We start from the raw sequence: 17565 nt of genomic DNA, 5'->3' as shown, positions 1-17565 counted from the left end.
TGCCTGGGTGGTTCAGCAGTTGAGTGTCTGCCTTCAGCTCAGGGCGTGACCCCAAGGTGCCAGGATCAAGTCCCACATTGGGCTTCCTGCATGGAGCCTACTTCTCCCTCTGCCTCTGTCTCGGCCTCTGTGTGTCTGGTAGTGGTGTATAGGAAATGCACCGGGACATGAGCACAGGCCTTAAGCCACTTTGCTTCCAGATGCCCATGCAGCTACTGGTCCACACACTCTCCCTGCTACCTCTGTGAATCTGATGAGGATGTCTCCCCCAACCCCCACCAACTCATCTGTGGAAAAATGTCCTCCGAGTACTTTTCCTATTAAGTGAGGAATTCTGTTCCTCAGACCCACCAACCCACCACTCCCACACAAAGCACAGACCTCAGGAATGGGAATAGAAATGACCGACTTTAATCAGTCTGTGATGAAATGAACCTCTTTTAGAGGTCAGGTAAGGGTGAGGAAGCCCTGCCACAGGTGGGGCATGCTACTTCAGGCACAGCTGAAGCAGAGAGGTCAGAGAAACTGCTGGAAAGGTGGAAGGAGAGGGCAGTGGGACTCACAGCTTCCCCTGAATGGGTGAAAGCGGCTTCTGAGCCCACACAGAGCACCAGCCCCAGTCAGGTAGTGGGTTAGGCCTCTGTGCCCCATAGCAACCCCATGTGACCACAGGACAGCCCCATCCCCTCTTGGTCCTCTTCTTCCTCCTGCCCCACAGGGGGAAGCAGGTCCCTGAGCACACAGCCAGGCCCTTGCTGAAGCTGGGCCAGACAGCCAAGCAGGAATGGAGACTTCAGTGATGCCCCTGGCTCAGCCCCAGGAGCTCCCCACACTCTGCATCTGTCCCAGGAAGGCAGAGTAGCAGGATGTTGTGCCCCAGGAAGGCAGAGTAACAGGATGAGGGGTTGGCAAGAGTGGCTCCTGCCCAGGGCTGTGATAGCATCCTCAGCAGGGTGACCTTGCTGTGCCCGCCCCTCACACCATCTTAACATCCAGGGCCTGGGCCCGTGATAGGTTCTGGCGCTGGGCTTTGACCATGTGCAGGCGTCTCCCATGCAGTGTGAACTGGGACCAGGTGAACAGCTGCAGCAGAGCACAGGTGATGGGCACCAGCACCAGCAGGTAGAAGCAGCCCTGGCGGAGTGTCGGGGCCTGTGCTGGGGGTGGGGCCGGGGGCTCTGGCCAGGGCTGGGCACTCCCCACAGGGTTCAGTGGGGGCTGCTGGAAGAGATCATGACCTAGGATGAGAGAGCATGCAGAAAGAACAGGGTAAGCCCTGGTCTCTTCTGAAGTCCACAGCACCACATCCAATGACACACATGCACGTCTAAACCACAACTCAATTCCTACCCCAACCTTGCTTCTCCCCTGTTCTTCCCTTCTTGGTGACTGGTACCACCATCCACCCCAGAACCTCAGTCTTCCTGGTTTCTTCGGCTAACATCACCACTCAACGGCCAGTCCTTCCCCCAATTCCAAAACACATCCCACACTTTCTTCCAATCCCCTGGTACCACCTGTTCCAAGCTTCCCTGGCCTCTGCCATAGCCTCGCCACGACCCATTCTCCATACAGGTCAATGTGAACTTTAAAAAACAGAGCAGACCATGCCACTGCTCTGCTTAAAATCTTTGCAATAGGGCACCAGGGTAGCTCACTGGTTGAGTATCTGCCTTTGGCTCAGGTCGTGATCCGGGGGTCCTGGGATTAAGTTCCGCATCAGGCTTCCCTCTCTGTGTCTGTGTCTGCCTGTGTCTCTGTGTCTCTCCCTCTGTGTATCTTTCATGAATAAATTAAAAATTTATTCAATATAAAGTTTTGCAATAGTTTTTCTTCACATCAAGAATAAAAGCCAAGCCCTGCCTGACAGAGCCCTCTGCTTTCCCAGCCTCATCTCCTAACCACTCCTGAGACCTCAGGCCTTTGTACCTGCCCCACCTTCTGCCTGGGATTCATGGATATCTTTGTAGACCAGATTCCTGCCATCGGTCCACATCCTAGGGGTCACCTCCTCAGAGAGGCCTTCCTGGATCACACGAAGTAGCTCCTCAGTCACACTGCAAATTTTACCATCTCTTTCCCCACCACCTGCTATTTTCTTGTTTGGCTGTTTATCACCAACCCACCCATCCCTCTGGAATAGGGAATGTGGAATATAATAAGTTCCATGAAGCCAAAAACCATTGTTCCCTCCCTAAAGGGACCTGGAGCAGCTCCTAGTCGAGAAAGTATTCTATACACATTTGTTGAATGAATGAATGAATGAATGATTGAATGAACAAATGAAGGAACTATCGAAAGACTGGAAGAACTGGGAGACTCAGTCCCTAAACCCACATGGGAAGAGGCAGAGGAAGGGTGGCCCAGGGACAGCCTTGGTTGGTGGGTTTCCATTCTGTCTCTGTTATGGACCCAGCTTGTCAGCTCGTGTGCCAGGTAAGCTTTGACCTCTGGAACCTCAAGAGCCCTGTGCCAACCCCCCAGGCCCTCACCTGTGTAGAAGCACAGCAGCCAGGTGCCCAGCAGCGGGGCAAAGGTCTGGCCTGGCTTGGTCACCAGGGCCACCATGCCAAAGAGAAGAGCTGAGGCTGCCTGCTTGCGGTGGTTCAGCACCAGGTCCTCATCCACCAGATCAGTGACCACCAGAGTCAACAGCTTACAGGTGCCCTCAGTGAAGACACGGTTGCTGCCAGCGAAGAGAAAAGGGGACAAGAATGAAGGGGTGAACAGAGGTGCGGGGGTGGGGGGCAGGGGCAGTGCCTACCTGGCAATGAAGAGGCAGAGGAGGCCAGGGCGGTCAGGCCCGGCCAATAGCATAAGCAGGCTCAGGCCCAGCTTGAGCAGGAACAGCCCCCGCACCACAGTGTAGACACCCCAGCGCTGGCACAGGGGCAAGAAGTAGAGGTTGTTGAGGTGGGGAGCGACGTAGGAGATGCCTGGATGGGGGGTGGGGGCTTGTCAGAGGGCACCGCCACAGCAGCTTCCACATTATCCACATCCTGACAATCGGAATCAGAGCTGGCATCGACAACACCTGATGTGCCAGGTCTGTGCTATGAGCTTCACATCCTTTTACTGAATCCTCACCACCCTTTAGGGTAAGTACTATTATTATCCCGACTTTACAGATGGTAAATGGAGGCCCAAAGAGATTAAACAAAACATGCCCAAGGCTACACAGAGAACAGCAGTCAAGCCACACACCCAAGCCCCGCAGCCCTGCTGTGAACCGGCCACTGTGCTGCCTCACCTCTGGGGGGCACCATCGTCCAGATCACCAGGAGAGCAGTGCTGCACTATTCACAGCACAACAGGCTCCGGGCCCTTCCCCACAAAAACAGCTGGAGGCTGGGGCGCAACCCCACAGTTGGCAGTGGCTTAGGCCCTCTGCAGCCACCACCAGGCTCCTTTAGGGAGGGAGCTGCGGTAGCAGCTGGGGTGCAAGCTTCTGTCCTTGCCGCCAGCCTGGGGCACCCACTCACCCAAAAGGAAGGAGCCTGTGGAGAGGGAGATGTGGTCTGACAACAGATGCTCCAGGAAGAGGGGGAAGAAGTTGCTGTTGAAGTGGCAGTGAAAGACCTGCAACCCAAAGGGGGCAGTAAGGTGGCTGCTGGGCTGGGGGGTGGGGGTGGGGATTGGGAAGGCCGGAAGCCAACAAGGGAGTGGCTGGCGGTAGACTTTAACCCCGTGTCCCTCCTTACAGAAGGTGCCAAAATAAAACCCAACACCAAATTCCTATTGCTTATCTAATTTTGCTAATAGGCAGAAGGAATGATAAAATTGTCAACTGAATGATTGAGTTTTTTTCTCTTTAATTGAAAACACTTTAGTAAAACATGCTTGATGATATCAATACCATCCCATGTATAGCTGAATTTGGCTAGCTTATTTATATACATGTCTTAGGCACGGCATTCAGTGTTTCAAAAAGATTGTCACAGAGTTCCCAAAGGGCACCTCATTTTCACACCCTCATTTTGCAGGTGAAGACAGACAGTCCTGCCTAAGATCACACAGGGAGTTAGGAGTTCTGACGGTACTGGAATCTGGTTCTCCTAACTACCCGACCTGTGTTCCCACTAGCCAATCACCCAGAAGCCCTCACACGAGGCCCACAACTGCTTTCCCAGCTTTTAAGGAGCCCGTTCCCTAGAGTGAGGCACATCCTAGCTGTTGAGCTGGGGAGGTGCTCCAATACCTGTACCAGGTCCATGCCCACGAACCACAGGAAGTTCCGGTGGCGTGCCAGCTGCCGGAGGTACTGGCCCAAAGTGATGCTGCCTGCGTCCTGGCAGCCCGTGAGCAGCTCCTCTCCACACAGGCTACAGGGCAGAGGGGGGTCACCAATGGCCAAGGGCTGGGCCAGAGCCATCCGCCACCCAGGGCAGCCACCCATCAAACAGGGGACTCAGTGTTGAAATCCCACTCAGAAGAGTGCTGGTGGGATCCCAGAGGGCTGGGCCAGGGCCACTCACCCGCCATCCACAGCCAAGGCTGGGCACCCTGGCTCCCTGCCAGCTGCCTCAACCTGCCGCCTAAGCAGCCATGTGGCCCCCACAAAGCCCAGCCCAGAGCCGGTGGCCAGTGCCACACAGAAGGCGCGGAAGGAAGAGAAATCTTCCTTGTTCCAGAAGGCATAGGAGGCAAAGACAGAGAGGGAGCCAGCCGCACTGAAGAGGGAGCAGTAGAAGTTGAGGTGGGTACGGTCGTGGGCAGAGAGGGCCAGGTCAGCCAGCAAGGCATGATGGTGCAGGTCGACGAGCGTCAGGAAGCCATCATAGAGGCACAGGCACAGCAAGAACTGCAGGCCAGCCGGGGCCCAGGGCACCCAGAATGCCAGGAACGACAGTGCCAACAGCGGCCCATGCCAGCCCAGGGCCCGCACCCGTGCCAGCACCACAGCCCTCGAGGAGAGCCTGGCACCCGACCTGCCGAGGAGAGGAGAAAAGGTGGGAGCTGCTTTTACCAACTTGGCAAGCCACAGCTCCCCCTGCCCAGGCCTCCAAGGAAGGACAGAGGCCCAGAGCACAGGACTCACGTCAGAGTGATCCCACTGAGCCCCACGTCCTCAGCCTCTGATTTAGGAAGCACAACCCACTGGAGGGTATGCTCTGTCTGCTCCCTTGCCAGTCTGCCAAGGCTGATGACCAAAGGGTGGTGGGATATCTACTTCTCAGGGTTGGGGGCAGTGCTGGGCCTAAGCAGGGATGGGGTCAAGGAATCTGCCAGAAGCAACAGAGAGCGTTTGCTGTACTGCTTCCTGTTCTGAGGACCTGACAAGCCAAGCTGGGGTAAACCTTGCCCCAGGTGAGCAAGGCAAGTTAGTCAAAGTCATTTCTCCCACCTGCCTGACCTTGGGAAGGGAAAGAGCCTGGTCAAAAAGTGGAAATGGTCTCCCTTTCTTTCCCCACCCCAAATAGAGGCACCCCTGAGCCATCCCCAGGACACAAACCGGGGCTGGGAGCTGAGGAACTGACGGTCACTCAGCCAGCCGAAGAGGGGGTCGTTGAGGCTGTTCCAGAGGAGAAACACCGTCTGTGGGCAGAGGGGAGAGGGGCGGGTAGGCTCCAGGTGGCTGCATCTCTCAGAGTTTTCCCTACCCAGCCTGCTCACCACCCCTCAAAGATGAGCCCAGCTTTCCTGCCTGCAAACCTTTGCAAAGAGGCCGTCCCTCTGCTAAAACCTACTCTACCGAGATGCCTGGGTGGCTCAGCAGTTGAGCCTCTGCCTTCAGCTCAAGGTGTGATCCCGGGTCCGGGGATCAAGTCCCACATTGGGCTCCCTTGCAGGGAACCTGCTTCTCCCCCTGCCTACGTCACTGCCTCTCTCTGTGCGTCTCTCATGAAAAAATAAATAAAATATTTAAAACAAAACAAAGACACTCTCCCAGCCACTACCCCCATCAAACTCCCACCCATCTGGGGCAAATTTATCCAGCTGATGAATTAATATATATGAATATATGATACCACATATGTGAATATCTAGAACAGTGCCAGGCTCATAGGAGAGTGGCCAAGAGAAGGAGGACTCATGGACACCTCCAGCTCCAGCTTTTCTTGCTGAATCATGGAGGGCAACCTGGCCTGCCCCATGCTCCAGACTGGGTGGCACCCAGCCCTGCAATCTGCCCAACTCCCATCCACTGCTGGCCTACCTCTCCAACCCAGAAGGCAGCTTTGTTGATCTTGTACACTGAGACAAAGGTGTCCACATAGTAAAGCAGGAACACATTGTGCAGAATAGAGATGAAGAGGGCCAGGGAGCCATAGACCACAGCTGTAGGAAGGCCCAGCATCCAGGCCTGGAGCCTGCCCAGCCCCATGGCTGCCAGCTCAGTGTCAGCCCCAGGAACACTGAGGAGTGCTCACTTCCAAGAGCAGTCTGGCCATCCTTGTCCCTGGGGAAGAAGGAGCCAGTTAGCTGCAAGGCTCAGAGCCAGCTCTACTGGCTCTACTGTAACCCCAGATCTCTGAATCATTTAAAAACTCATATCCAGGGGCACCTGGGTGGCTCAGTCAGTTAAGCATCTGCCTTTGTCTAGGATCATAATCTCAGGGTCCTAGAATTGAGACCCACATCAAGCACCCTGCTCAATGGAAGTCTGCTTCTCCTTTCCCTCTCCCCCTCCACCCCCCCCCCCGCCCATGCTCTCTCTCTAAAATGAGTAAATAAATCTTTAAAACAAAACCAAAAAGCCCCTCATTTCCACTGGGAGGAAGTTTGTACGCAAAATAAAGCTGGAGAACATCGATGACATATAGTTGAAACAGTGCTGGGCTAGATACACCACTATCGAGAGTAACCCAAGACAACTGATAAAGGCGTGGGAAAAGAAGTCAGGCATCCCATGAGTGCTAAACCAGGTCATGTGCTAGGGCAGTGTGCTCAGCATCTTCTTTCATCCACACCGTCTTATCACAAGAACCTTAACAATCTGGATGTGTCAACTGTGGGCCTGGGCACACAATGCCCCCTATAACATCAGGCAAGCTACTTAACACACACCTCAGTTTCCTCTTCTGTAAAAGGGAAAAAGAGGGATGATCATGCCTACTCTGCAGAGGAATGTCAAGATCAAGTGAGGTAACTCTTGGAAAGTGCTCAATAAATAGATGGTGGTGGTGTCATGATTATCTTTATAAAATGCCTACAGGGATCCCTGGGTGGCGCAGCGGTTTGGCGCCTGCCTTTGGCCCAGGGCGCGATCCTGGAGACCCAGGATCGAATCCCACGTTGGGCTCCCGGTGCATGGAGCCTGCTTCTCCCTCTGCCTGTGTCTCTGCCTCTCTCTCTCTCTCTCTCTCTCTCTCTGTGACTATCATAAATAAATAAATAAAAAGAAAAGAAAAAAATAAAAAAATAAAAAAAAATGCCTACAAAATTTATAGCACCATTATAGTGTTAAAAAGAGAGCAATCCCAAGCTCAGAGATGTTGAGTCATTTGCCCAATGTCATACTGCAAAAAAGCAGGGGATCTGACCCCACCCGTCTGGTTCTGAAGCCTTTCCTGCTACTTGACTTTCTAAATCAGGTTCCTATGCACTGTTGGGTGGAACAGAGAAAATTGCTGTGATGTCAGGTTCCATAGGTATATAAGTGAGAGTCCACAACCAGTCATGCACTTTGATTCTGGAAATTCCACCTCAAGGAGCCAGCCTCAAAGGAATACTATAGCGATGTTCACAGTAGCAGCAGTAATAAAGAGCAAAAAATTGGACACGGCCCAAGAATGCACCAAATGGACAGGCTCAGCAAGGCCGACACTCCAGAAAAGCACGTGGACCACGTTGATATGCAGAAGAGAAATCTAAGAACATGTTACATGAGAAGAAAGAACAAAGCATGGGGTGGGTGCCTGGCTTCCAACCCGGCTGACTTGTATGCAGAGGCTGGATGGGCAGGTTGACCACAAGAGGGGAGGAAATAAAAGTCAGATTTTTATTAGAACGGGCCTTCTCAAACTGGAACATGCTTTCCAGTCACACAGGCAACTTCATCAGAATGCAGATTTTGACTCAGGAGATCTGGGGAGGAATCAGATTCTGTAGGTAGTAGGCTGCAGGGCGGTGACCAGTTTCGGTGGCAGGGGGCAGGCAGTGAGGCTTGACTTGACTTAGGCCTGACTCCTTTTTTAGATTCAAAGCTGCCATTCTCTTTTCAGAAAAGTAACCCTTTGTGTGCTTGGCTGATCCCCAGAGGGAAGCTATGAGGATTTCCCTCTCTCAAAATCCCTGCTGTGAGTTAAATCCTGTCCCCCGCCCCTATAACCCCCTCACTCACACACACACACACACACACACACACACACACACACACAAAGGCATGTTCGAGCTCTAACCCCAAGTGTGACCTTATCTGGAAACAGGATCTGTGTGGATGTAACCAAGTTAAGACGAGATCACAGTGAATTCAGGTGACCCCTTACAGGGAGAGGGAAATTTAGAGAAAGACACACACACAAGAAAGAAAGACAGCTTGGGACACCTGGGCTCAGCAGTTGAGCGTCTACCTTAGGCTCAGGGTGTGATCCTAGAGTCCTGGGATTGAGTCCCGCCTAGGATTCTCTGCCTGTGTCTCTGCCTCTGTGTGTCTCTCATGAATAAATAAATAAAAATAAGAAAGAAAGAAAAGAAAGAAAAGAAAGAAAGAAAGAAAGAAAGAAAGAAAGAAAGAAAGAAAGAAAGGAAGGAAGGAGGGAGGGAAAAGAAAAGAAAGAAAGAAAGAAAAGAAAGAAAAGAAAAGAAAAGAAAGAAAGAAAAAGAAAAAAGACAGATAGCTGTGTGTGGACAAAGGCAGAAAGTTTAAGGATGCAGCTAAAAGCCAAGGACTGACTGCCAAGGACCACAGGCAACCACCAGAAGCTAGAAGGAAGCAAGAAATGAGTCTTCCCTAGAGCCTCTGGAGGGAACATGACCAATCAGCGTTTTTTCAGACCGTGAGAGAATAAATTTTGGTTGTTTTCAGCCACCCAGTTTGTGGTCATCTGTTCCAGTAGCCCCAGGAGCCTTACACATACCCCCAGGGGCTGTTCCTCTTTGAGTCCTCGTGACTCAAGCCTACCCATGGTGTGGTCTACGTGTTGGAGCATGCATGCATGCACGCACGCACACACACAGAGCTGAAACTTTAGCCTCCCATCATGGTCAGGCCCTGGAGAGCCAACTTCAACCCTAACCCAACAGTAGTGACCCCCCAGGACCTGTCCTTCCCCCATGACCCCCTATGGCTCCCACTCTGTGCCCAGGGGCCTCTGTCCAGCCTGACCTCCCCTGGGTCTTCAAGTCACTCTCTCCTCTGGCCAGGCTTTTGTTCTCGGCAGCATTCCTCCCAGAAGTGGCCTCCCACCTCCCCATCTTTCAGGAGCCGGCACCGTGACCAGATTTTCTCCAGCCCCTCACTGATGCCTCCTGCCACTGTACCACACTCTCCTGCCTGCCCCCATAACACCCCAACTGTGGAGTTTCCCAGGGCAGGGCCTGCATCTTTGCCCTTCATCCTTGGAGAGAGTGGGCCGGATGAAACTATTCTCTGGTAGAAAAATAGGCCCTGAGGGGGGAATAGTGAGGGAATCCCAGTGGGGTCTCTCAGGCTCATTGAGAAATGAGGGCAATTCACTCAAGAGATCCAACTGGTGCCCGCCTATGCCCAGTGTTGGGGAATGAAGAAGTTGAAGCAGCCAGAACAACCTGGAAGCAGCTGGTAAGTCTGTGAGAATCTTTCCCGGGCTCCAGTGATCCTACCTTGCCCCAAAGCAGGAGGATGGACAGATAGCCTCCCCCTGGAGCCCTTCAGCCCCCAAATGAACATTTGGTGGGAAATGCTTTTCCCCCCACAGCTTTATTGAGGTACAAGTGACACATAATGATCTGCACATATTAAAAGTGTACAGCCTGATTAGCTTTAACATATACATACACCTGTGAAACTGTCATCACAGTTGAGATCATGAACATATCCATCATCCTAAAAGTTTCCCTGCCACTTTCTAAGAACATAGAAGGAAAACACAATTGAGGGTCTCCTAAGTCCTGACTCTACCAGTTACTACGTGTGTGACCTGGAGCAATTTGCTTAACTTCTCTATGCCTGTCTCTTGATCTGCAATATGCCATCAACCTTCTGAAGACTATTGTTAGCAGTCAAGGAAAAAATACTCTAAAGCACTTAAGTGCAGTGGACACTCAAACTTCAGCGATTATTGCTATTGAGCCTCTCAGACCTCCTGAAGCCACCACACAAGGACGAGGTGAGTATTAATCTAAAGGTGTTTTGGGGTTGTAAAGCACAATGTCTACTTCCATTGTTTATCCTTAACCCAGCTCACTTTCTCGGATTCCCCAAGGGCTTTCAGAATCACCACCACCCCACCATCACCATCACCACCATCACCACCACCACCACCAGCCACCCAGCCACACACACACCCCTGCTACCATCTCACTTCCAAAGCCTTTGTCCAAAGGGAGTAAAGCCTCCCAGCCCCCTACCCAGATATCTAGTGACCTACACTGGTTGCTGGAGTTGAACCCTGCAGGCAAGCCCCTGGCCTTGCCACCAGCTGGCTCCCTGCACTAGTGCTGGAGTAATGGTAGAAAACCTCAGAGGGAAAAAAAAAAAAAAAAAAAAAAAAAAGAAAGAAAAGAAAACCTCAGAGGATTGTGACATGAGAAAGGCGTGACTTTTGCCATCAGGAGAGGCTGAGTTTAAATCCTAACTGTGTTTCCTACTAAAAACGCAACCTCGAGTGACTTACCCTGAGCCTTGGTGTCCCCACGTGTAGAACGGGAATAATAATGCCTATCCTTCAAAGGAATGTAGGAACGACGAAACGAATGTCCAGAAGCCCCCAGCATTGTTACATGGAAGATGTTCAGAAACTGGCTTTTTCTTGGGCTCACTCATAAAAGATTGGAGTAGGAGCAAGGGAATATCCTGGTAATCTGGCTCCTTCCCATGGTAAGGGAATTTGAGAGAAAAGATAGGATATGTCAGGAGAGGAGAGTCCACAAATAGCAGGAACACATGCACAGTTCAAGAGTGCCAGATACAAGCCCCAGCCACAGGCCAGAGTTGGAGTCAGGGGAACCTGTCCAGGTAAGCCTCTGCCCAGGAGAGAGCTGGGGGAGGAGTATGCAGGGCCACTGCAGCCAGTTTCTCTTCCAGATTCCACTCCTCCCTCAGGAAACACCTTCCCCTTCTAATCCTCCCCACCCTCAATACTTCCCAGCAGAGAACAACAGCCCTGCCTCTCCAGGGGAGGAACAGCTTGGAACCCACACCAACCTCATTGCATAAGCCGGGTGAAATATCCTGTAACTCAGCCAACGCCACCCCCAGCTTGGCACCTGGCAAGAGCATCTGTTGGAGGTCCCCAGAGCCCACTCCACCCTCGTGCTGGGATGGTCCCATTTATGTGGCTTTGAGCCAGCATTTCTCTCTCCCTGGGCCTTGGTCTCATCTATAAAGTGGGGATGATGCCAATTTTAGTATATGTGCTGCCGAAGCGAGCACTGGGGATGATGCCAACCTCTTGAATTGCTGCAGGGCTGGAACACAAAAGGAATATAAAGCACCAAGCACAGTGCCTGGCACATAGGAGATCTTCAACAAACAGTAGCTACTGTTATTCTTTTTCATGTCTCTGAAGTGTGGTTTCATGATCTTTAAAAGGTTTCATTCACTCAGTGTCCCCTTCTGTCCAATCCATAACTTAAGTAGTCTCTCCAGCACCCAACACTGATGCCTCTTGCTGCCTGGTATATCCTGCCATCCCTCAAATTCTCTTTTAAATGCCACCTCCACACCTTTGTTCATGCTGTTCCTTCCACTTAAAATACCCTAGATGTAACTACATATCATTTCTCAGGCATCTGGGTATGTCTGGCTTTCACATCTCTCATTAAGAATCCTTACAACTCTTGTTACTATTTCCATCTCATTTTATAAACGAAGAAACCAATGCTCTGCTCTGGAGGTTAAATAAATAAAAAGCTATTAGGTACTGGAGCAAAGATTCAAAACCAGCGTCTTTGACTAAAAAAAATCCCAGCATTTCTCATGTCACTATGCTCAACCCCACCACCATCTAATCAAATCCTGCTGATTCAAGGCCTAGTTCAGTGGCCAAGCCTTCCCAAGTAAACCTAGTCAGGTATTCTTTCCCCTTCCTCCTTTATCAGGACCCAGATGCCTCCCATACCCTCCACCAGCACCCAAGCTCCTTAAGAGCAGAGCCAGGTCAGACCCCAGTTTTCTACTCCCTGCTTCCACCAGGCTCCTTCACACAGTAGGTGCTCAGTGAATGCCTGCTGAGTCAATTTGCCCCTAAAAGGCCAATTTGGGCATCCACAGAACTAGGGAAGAGCAGCAGCCCTAAATCCCGTCGCCACCCCCAAATCCCACTATGCACCTCCGTTCAGCTTGGCTGTGGGAGTCAGAAAGAGGCAACCAGGAGAACCTTGATGTGCCCTGAATAACACATGTATTGCAAGGCAACAGGTGCACAAAGGGGAAGAGTGATAACAAAAAGCAACATTAAAAAAAAAAAAAGCAACATTTATTAAGCTTGTACCATGTGCAAGGAAAGCGAATACAAGAGAGCTATGGAAAGAGAACTCAGGGCAAGGAGGTAGAAAGACAGCAGATCAGGGGGCTCCGTAAATCACACACAAGAGTCTATCCTGAGGACAGTGGGATGGGGGGGAGGGCACTGCGGGTTGGTGAGGTGACAGAGTCACATCAGTTTGGAAGGAATCCCCCCACATGAAAACTCACTCCTTTCGACCCATCAGGCTTCTGGAAGATAAAGAACTAGAATGGATGGAAACAGTAGCATCTCCCTGATTTGTGAACCAACCTATGGCTGGTGGGTTTGGTGGAGGAAACCAAGAAAGCGGGATGGGGCTCCTAGAATGAGGGGCATCAGAAGGGTGGGTGCCGATTCCCTCCAAAAGGATTAGTGACTGTGTGAAGCAGTTTAATGCAGAGGGAAAAGGCTGCTAATAAGCATAATTTGGAGTTGGGAACCCTGAGTCAATCTGAACTTTATCACTACTAACTAGCTATCTGAGTTTGTTCCTATATCTGTGAAGCAGGAGAAAACAATTCCAGTCTCTACCTGTCCTCAGGAGCATCCAATGAAATGAAGAGGTGTAACACCCTGCACGAATTATTAGGTGTGTCCTCTTCTCAACAAGCAGAGGACCTCTGAATTGTCTGCTGCCTTTCCTATTTCACACCTGCTTTGTCTCCCTGCCCATTGCAGGGTCCAGCCCTGGCAGGAGGCCTCCCCTGGCTTGGGGGCAGTGGGACACCCTCCACTCCAAATAGTAATAGGCTTATCCTCCTCCCCCAGGAAGGTGAAATGAACTTTCACCTTCCTGGGGGAGGGACCTTCCCCCTCTCCCTCCCCCACAGGTCACTACTACAGCAGCACTGGAGGATCAGCGACCTCACCTTAGCACCACTCGCCCCTCCCAAGCCACTGAGGAGTCTGGGGGCTAAACCACGAGCTCTTTACTCAATAGCTGGCGCTGAAACCTGTGGCTCTTCGGCCAGTCTGCACATTAAAATCACCTGAGGGGCTGCTCCGTATCGAGGCCCAGGCCTCACTCCTGACCAATTTAATCGGAATTGTCAAGGATGGGTCCCGACGTCGTGTTCTTTTAAAGCTCCCCAAGCGGTTCTACTGTGCCACCAGGGTTAAGGGCCATTATATTAATGAAATGGATCCCGGCCTGATGCATCCCGCGACCCCAAGCCCCCAAGGAGCCCTTCGGCCAAGGATTCCACCCTCACCCCTTGAGCCCAAACTGCTCCCACCCTGACCCAAGGACTCTCCCATCCCACAACCTGATCATCTCTGGGACACCCCCCCCCCCAGCCCCCCGCGCAGACAGCCTCCAGGACTCGCAGAGCAGACAGCGTTCCTGTCCCCCGCGGGTCCGTCCTTTGTGTAGGATTGGCCCCCAGTCCGGCCCGCTCCTGCCCCCGCGCCCGGGCCGCCGGCCAGCCCCTCACCGCAATCGTGGCAGGAGAGAAGCCTAATCCTGCGGCCGCCTGGAACCAGGTGCGAGGCAGTGCGCCTGCGCGCGTCCTGCCAGCGGCTTCCCCGGCCGCTCCCTCCTCCCCCAGCCGGCGATTGGCTCCGCGCGGCTCCCGGGACCGCGCCCCGGCAGGTGCCCGCGCCCGAGGCTGCCGCCGCCATGTTTGTCACGGGCTCATGCCCTTAAGGACGGAAAAGAAAACGTGGACACTGGCAAGAAGAGAGCAGTGGCCTGGACTCCTGACGGTTCACCCCCTCTCTTTCACCTCTATAGTTGCTTAAAGACAATTTCAGTTCAAATCAATAAGGGTTTTCTGAGCGCTCCCCTCCCTCTCCCCGTCCTTCCTTAGTGTTAATTCCCGGGATGAACAGAGCACAGCACCTTAAGAGTCTTGTGGTCTGACTAGATGCACAACTAGGCAGATGAGGAGATGACAGTGGCACAACGTGAGACTCCCTGAGGCTGAATGGTGAGTCCCTGCAGAGTGGACATCCCCAGCTTAAGGTGTGGGCACCAGCGCTCAGGCACCAGGCCTCCAGAGGGCAACCCCAACCTCCTCGAATTAAAAAAAATAATAATAAAATCTAAGGAGTATTGAGCTCTCACTATGTGCCCCGGAACGTGTTAAGCACTCTGCATGCATTGTCTTGTTGAGTCTTCACATCATCCTGGGAGGTAGGTGCCATTTTACAGATGAGCCAATAGGCTCAGAGAGATTCAGAGACTTTCCTACAAGCAAGAGGCCCAGACCAGCTGGATCCAGCTCTCTTGACTCTCAGAACAGCAGTCTTTCCTTTTCCTACCCCTGCCCAGGCCCTCAAAGTCAAGTTTTCTTTTGCTCAGTTCAGTCTGGTGAGGATGTCCCATGTCTTTTCCTAATAGGCCTGTAAACCTGGTTAGGTTTCCAGGCAATCAAAGAGCAGACACTTCAGACCTACTGTTTTCCTGCCCTGGGATATGAGGCAGTGAGCGTGGGTGGGTTTTAGGTTTTAGGGGAACCTGGGGCCCAATCCCCTAACTTCACTTCTTTGTTAAAGGACTCTCCTTTTGTGAACCTCTGTTTTATGCCTTAGAGGGATTTTGTAGGTGTTAACTGAAAAATGAGAGTGTAAGAGTATTGCAAGTTTTTGGCTATTATGCTTTTGTTGATGGTTGTCAACAGGAAAATCATCCTCTTCCTCCTGCCTGACTACCTGGAAAAGGGCCCACTCACAGCAAATGGTCCAACACTAGAGCCCCGGTATGCAGGGGTTAGGGGTTAGAGTCTGTCCAGCCAGTTCCTGTGGAGCCCCAGCAATCCCGTGATCTTTGCTCCCAGCATCCACCTCTCACCAATCTCATTTCTCTCCTCCACAATCCTGCCTCTTCAGACCCTCTTCTTACCTCCTATGTACCCCCTAAGCCACATATATCATCTCTCTTCTAAACTTCAAGCAATTTCTGGAAATCACCCCCCATCCCAACCCCTTGCTCCCATCTATGTTTTCCTGGCTGAGAATACAGGGCTGGAAAACCAGCATTCAGCATGGTGTCTGGCACACTAGGGCCTCCATAAATTGACTAAAGGAGTTTCCCTGCCTTTCTATCTCTGACCAGCATGTGCCTTTGTTGCAAAGCAACCCTAACTCTACTTTGGCCTCCAGTCCTGTGAGAGATCAGGGGGACGGAAAGGGCTGTCAAAGGGCCAGAACTGAATGTGACCCACTGGAAAAACTTTAGCCTCTATGTTACACTTTATGTCCCATGGTTACACTGACGCTCCTCATCCTTCTGATTTTTTTCTTTTTTAAAAGATTTTATTTATTTATTTGACAGGGAGATAGTACAAGAAAACAAAAACACTGGGAGCGGCAGAGGGAGAGGGAGAAGCAGGCTCCACACTGAGCAGGGAGTCTAACCGGGGCTCAATCCCAGGACTCCAGGATCATGACCTGAGCCAAAGGCAGACTCTCAACCAACTAAGCCACCCAGCATCCCCCTCATCTCTTTGATTTTTTTTTAAGATTTTATTTATTTATTCATGAGAGACAGAGACATAGGCAGAAGGACAAGCAGGCTCCCTCCGGGGAACCTGATACAAAACTTGATCCCAGGACCCCGGGATCACCACCTGAGCCAAGGGTGGATGCTCAACCACTAAGCCACCCAGGTGCCTGCTCATCCCTCTGATTTTATAGACAATGTGACGTAACCAGTTACCCTCTTGTGTCAGCACCAGGGCTGGGCCTTGTGATTATCTCCAATTTCCCTTCCTGGTTGTCAACAACAGAGCTAACTGGGAAGGGATATAGGATTCAACTAGGGGATCCTATCATCTGCCTAACTTCTTGAGTCATATCAGAGTCCTTGGATTGTGAGACAAATAGATACATAAATAATTTCTCTCTTTGAAATTCTCTCCTCCTTTGGCATCTGACCTCTCTGATCTGGGTTCCATCATATTCTCCTCTTATCTAACAACTCCTCCTCAGTCCCCTCACTGGGACGCTTTTTTCCCCAGGGCTTTCTTTTTTTTTTTTTTTTTTTTTTTTTTTTTTTTTTTTAAGATTTTATTTATTTATTCATGATAGTTACACAGAGAGAGACAGAGAGGCAGAGACACAGGTAGAGGGAGAAGCAGGCTCCATGCAGGGAGCCCGACGTGGGATTCGATCCTGGGTCTCCAGGATCGTGCCCCAGGCCAAAGGCAGGCGCCAAACCGCTGCGCCACCCAGGGATCCCTCCCCAGGGCTTTCTAAACGTGGAGGGCAAGTCCCCCAAGTTTCCATTTTCAAAACATTTTTTAAAAGATTTTATTTAAAAAAAAAAAAAAAAAAAAAAAGATTTTATTTATTTATTTGATGGAGAGAGAGTGAGAGAACACAAGCAGAGGTTGAGGGGAGCTGCAGAGGAAGAAGCAGACTCTCTGCTGAGCAGGGAGCACAGTGCAGGACTTGATCCCAGGACTCCAAGATCATGACCTGAACCAAAGGCAGACGCTTAACAAACTGAGCCACCCAGGCACCCCAAAATTCTTTTCAATTATTCACTCAGACTTACCAGGCCATAGGCTATCTGGGGTAAAAGGGACTTCAAAAACAAGACTCCCTGCCCTCACAAGGTGTAAGTGGAGGGCAGCCCAGGTGGCTCAAAGGTTTAGTGCCACCTTCAGCCCAGCCTTCAGCCCAGGGCGTGATCCTGGAGTCCAGGGATTGAGTCCCGTGTCAGACTCCCTGCATGGAGCCTGCTTCTCCCTCTGCCTCTCTCTCTCTCTCATGAATAAATAAATAAAATCTTTAAAAAAAAAAAAAAAAGGTGTAAGTGGAACCCAACAAATTGGCAGCCATGATGACACAGTGAGGTGTGATCCAGGTAGCAGCTGTTCCAGTCCTTCACCTACTACTTTTCCCTTCATGACTACCCCACCTGAATATAAAATTGCCATCTCCAGCCTGAATATAAAATTGCCTGCCCAACAGCTCCCCAAATGAACCATCTGACTTCACCATTTCCTCAACTTCCAATTGCCCATGAGGG

At 51.4% G+C, this 17565-nt stretch overlaps 1 protein-coding gene across 5 annotated transcripts; it reads right to left on the bottom strand.

The window, feature by feature from the left end:
• Positions 1-389: 389 nt before the first annotated feature.
• MFSD13A (major facilitator superfamily domain containing 13A) lies at positions 390-14135 on the bottom strand. Of its 5 annotated transcripts, none has more exons than XM_025467041.2 (10): positions 14024-14129; positions 10758-10951; positions 6158-6400; positions 5453-5535; positions 4476-4928; positions 4199-4322; positions 3483-3579; positions 2765-2936; positions 2493-2686; positions 390-1238 (listed from the first exon to the last, which is right to left on the bottom strand). In XM_025467041.2, exons 3-10 carry the CDS (start codon positions 6323-6325, stop codon positions 976-978), a joined length of 1554 nt encoding a protein of 517 aa, XP_025322826.1. In that variant the 5' UTR covers positions 6326-6400; positions 10758-10951; positions 14024-14129; the 3' UTR covers positions 390-975. The 5 variants fall into 5 exon arrangements, with proteins under 5 accessions (XP_025322826.1, XP_025322827.1, XP_025322828.1 ...); XM_025467042.3 differs by lacking the exon at positions 10758-10951 and adding an exon at positions 13580-13688 and having other exon boundaries at positions 14024-14103; XM_025467043.3 differs by lacking the exon at positions 10758-10951 and adding an exon at positions 13580-13691 and having other exon boundaries at positions 14024-14088.
• Positions 14136-17565: the final 3430 nt, after the last annotated feature.

Source organism: Canis lupus, chromosome 28, assembly GCF_003254725.2.
Source record: "Canis lupus dingo isolate Sandy chromosome 28, ASM325472v2, whole genome shotgun sequence".
Taxonomy (NCBI): domain Eukaryota; kingdom Metazoa; phylum Chordata; class Mammalia; order Carnivora; family Canidae; genus Canis; species Canis lupus.
This window is presented reverse-complemented; position numbering and strand designations above follow the sequence as displayed.

Bases quoted from the DNA above. Each gene is read 5' to 3' on its own strand.
- MFSD13A (XM_025467040.2), bottom strand. From the start codon at position 6,325: ATGGGGCTGGGCAGGCTCCAGGCCTGGATGCTGGGCCTTCCTACAGCT. The intron at 3,580-4,198 runs GTATTGGAGCAC...TTTGGGTTGCAG, and splicing joins TGGGCATGGACCTGGTACAG to GTCTTTCACTGCCACTTCAA. The intron at 1,239-2,492 runs GTGAGGGCCTGG...CTCTCATCCTAG, and splicing joins GCTGCTGTGCTTCTACACAG to GTCATGATCTCTTCCAGCAG.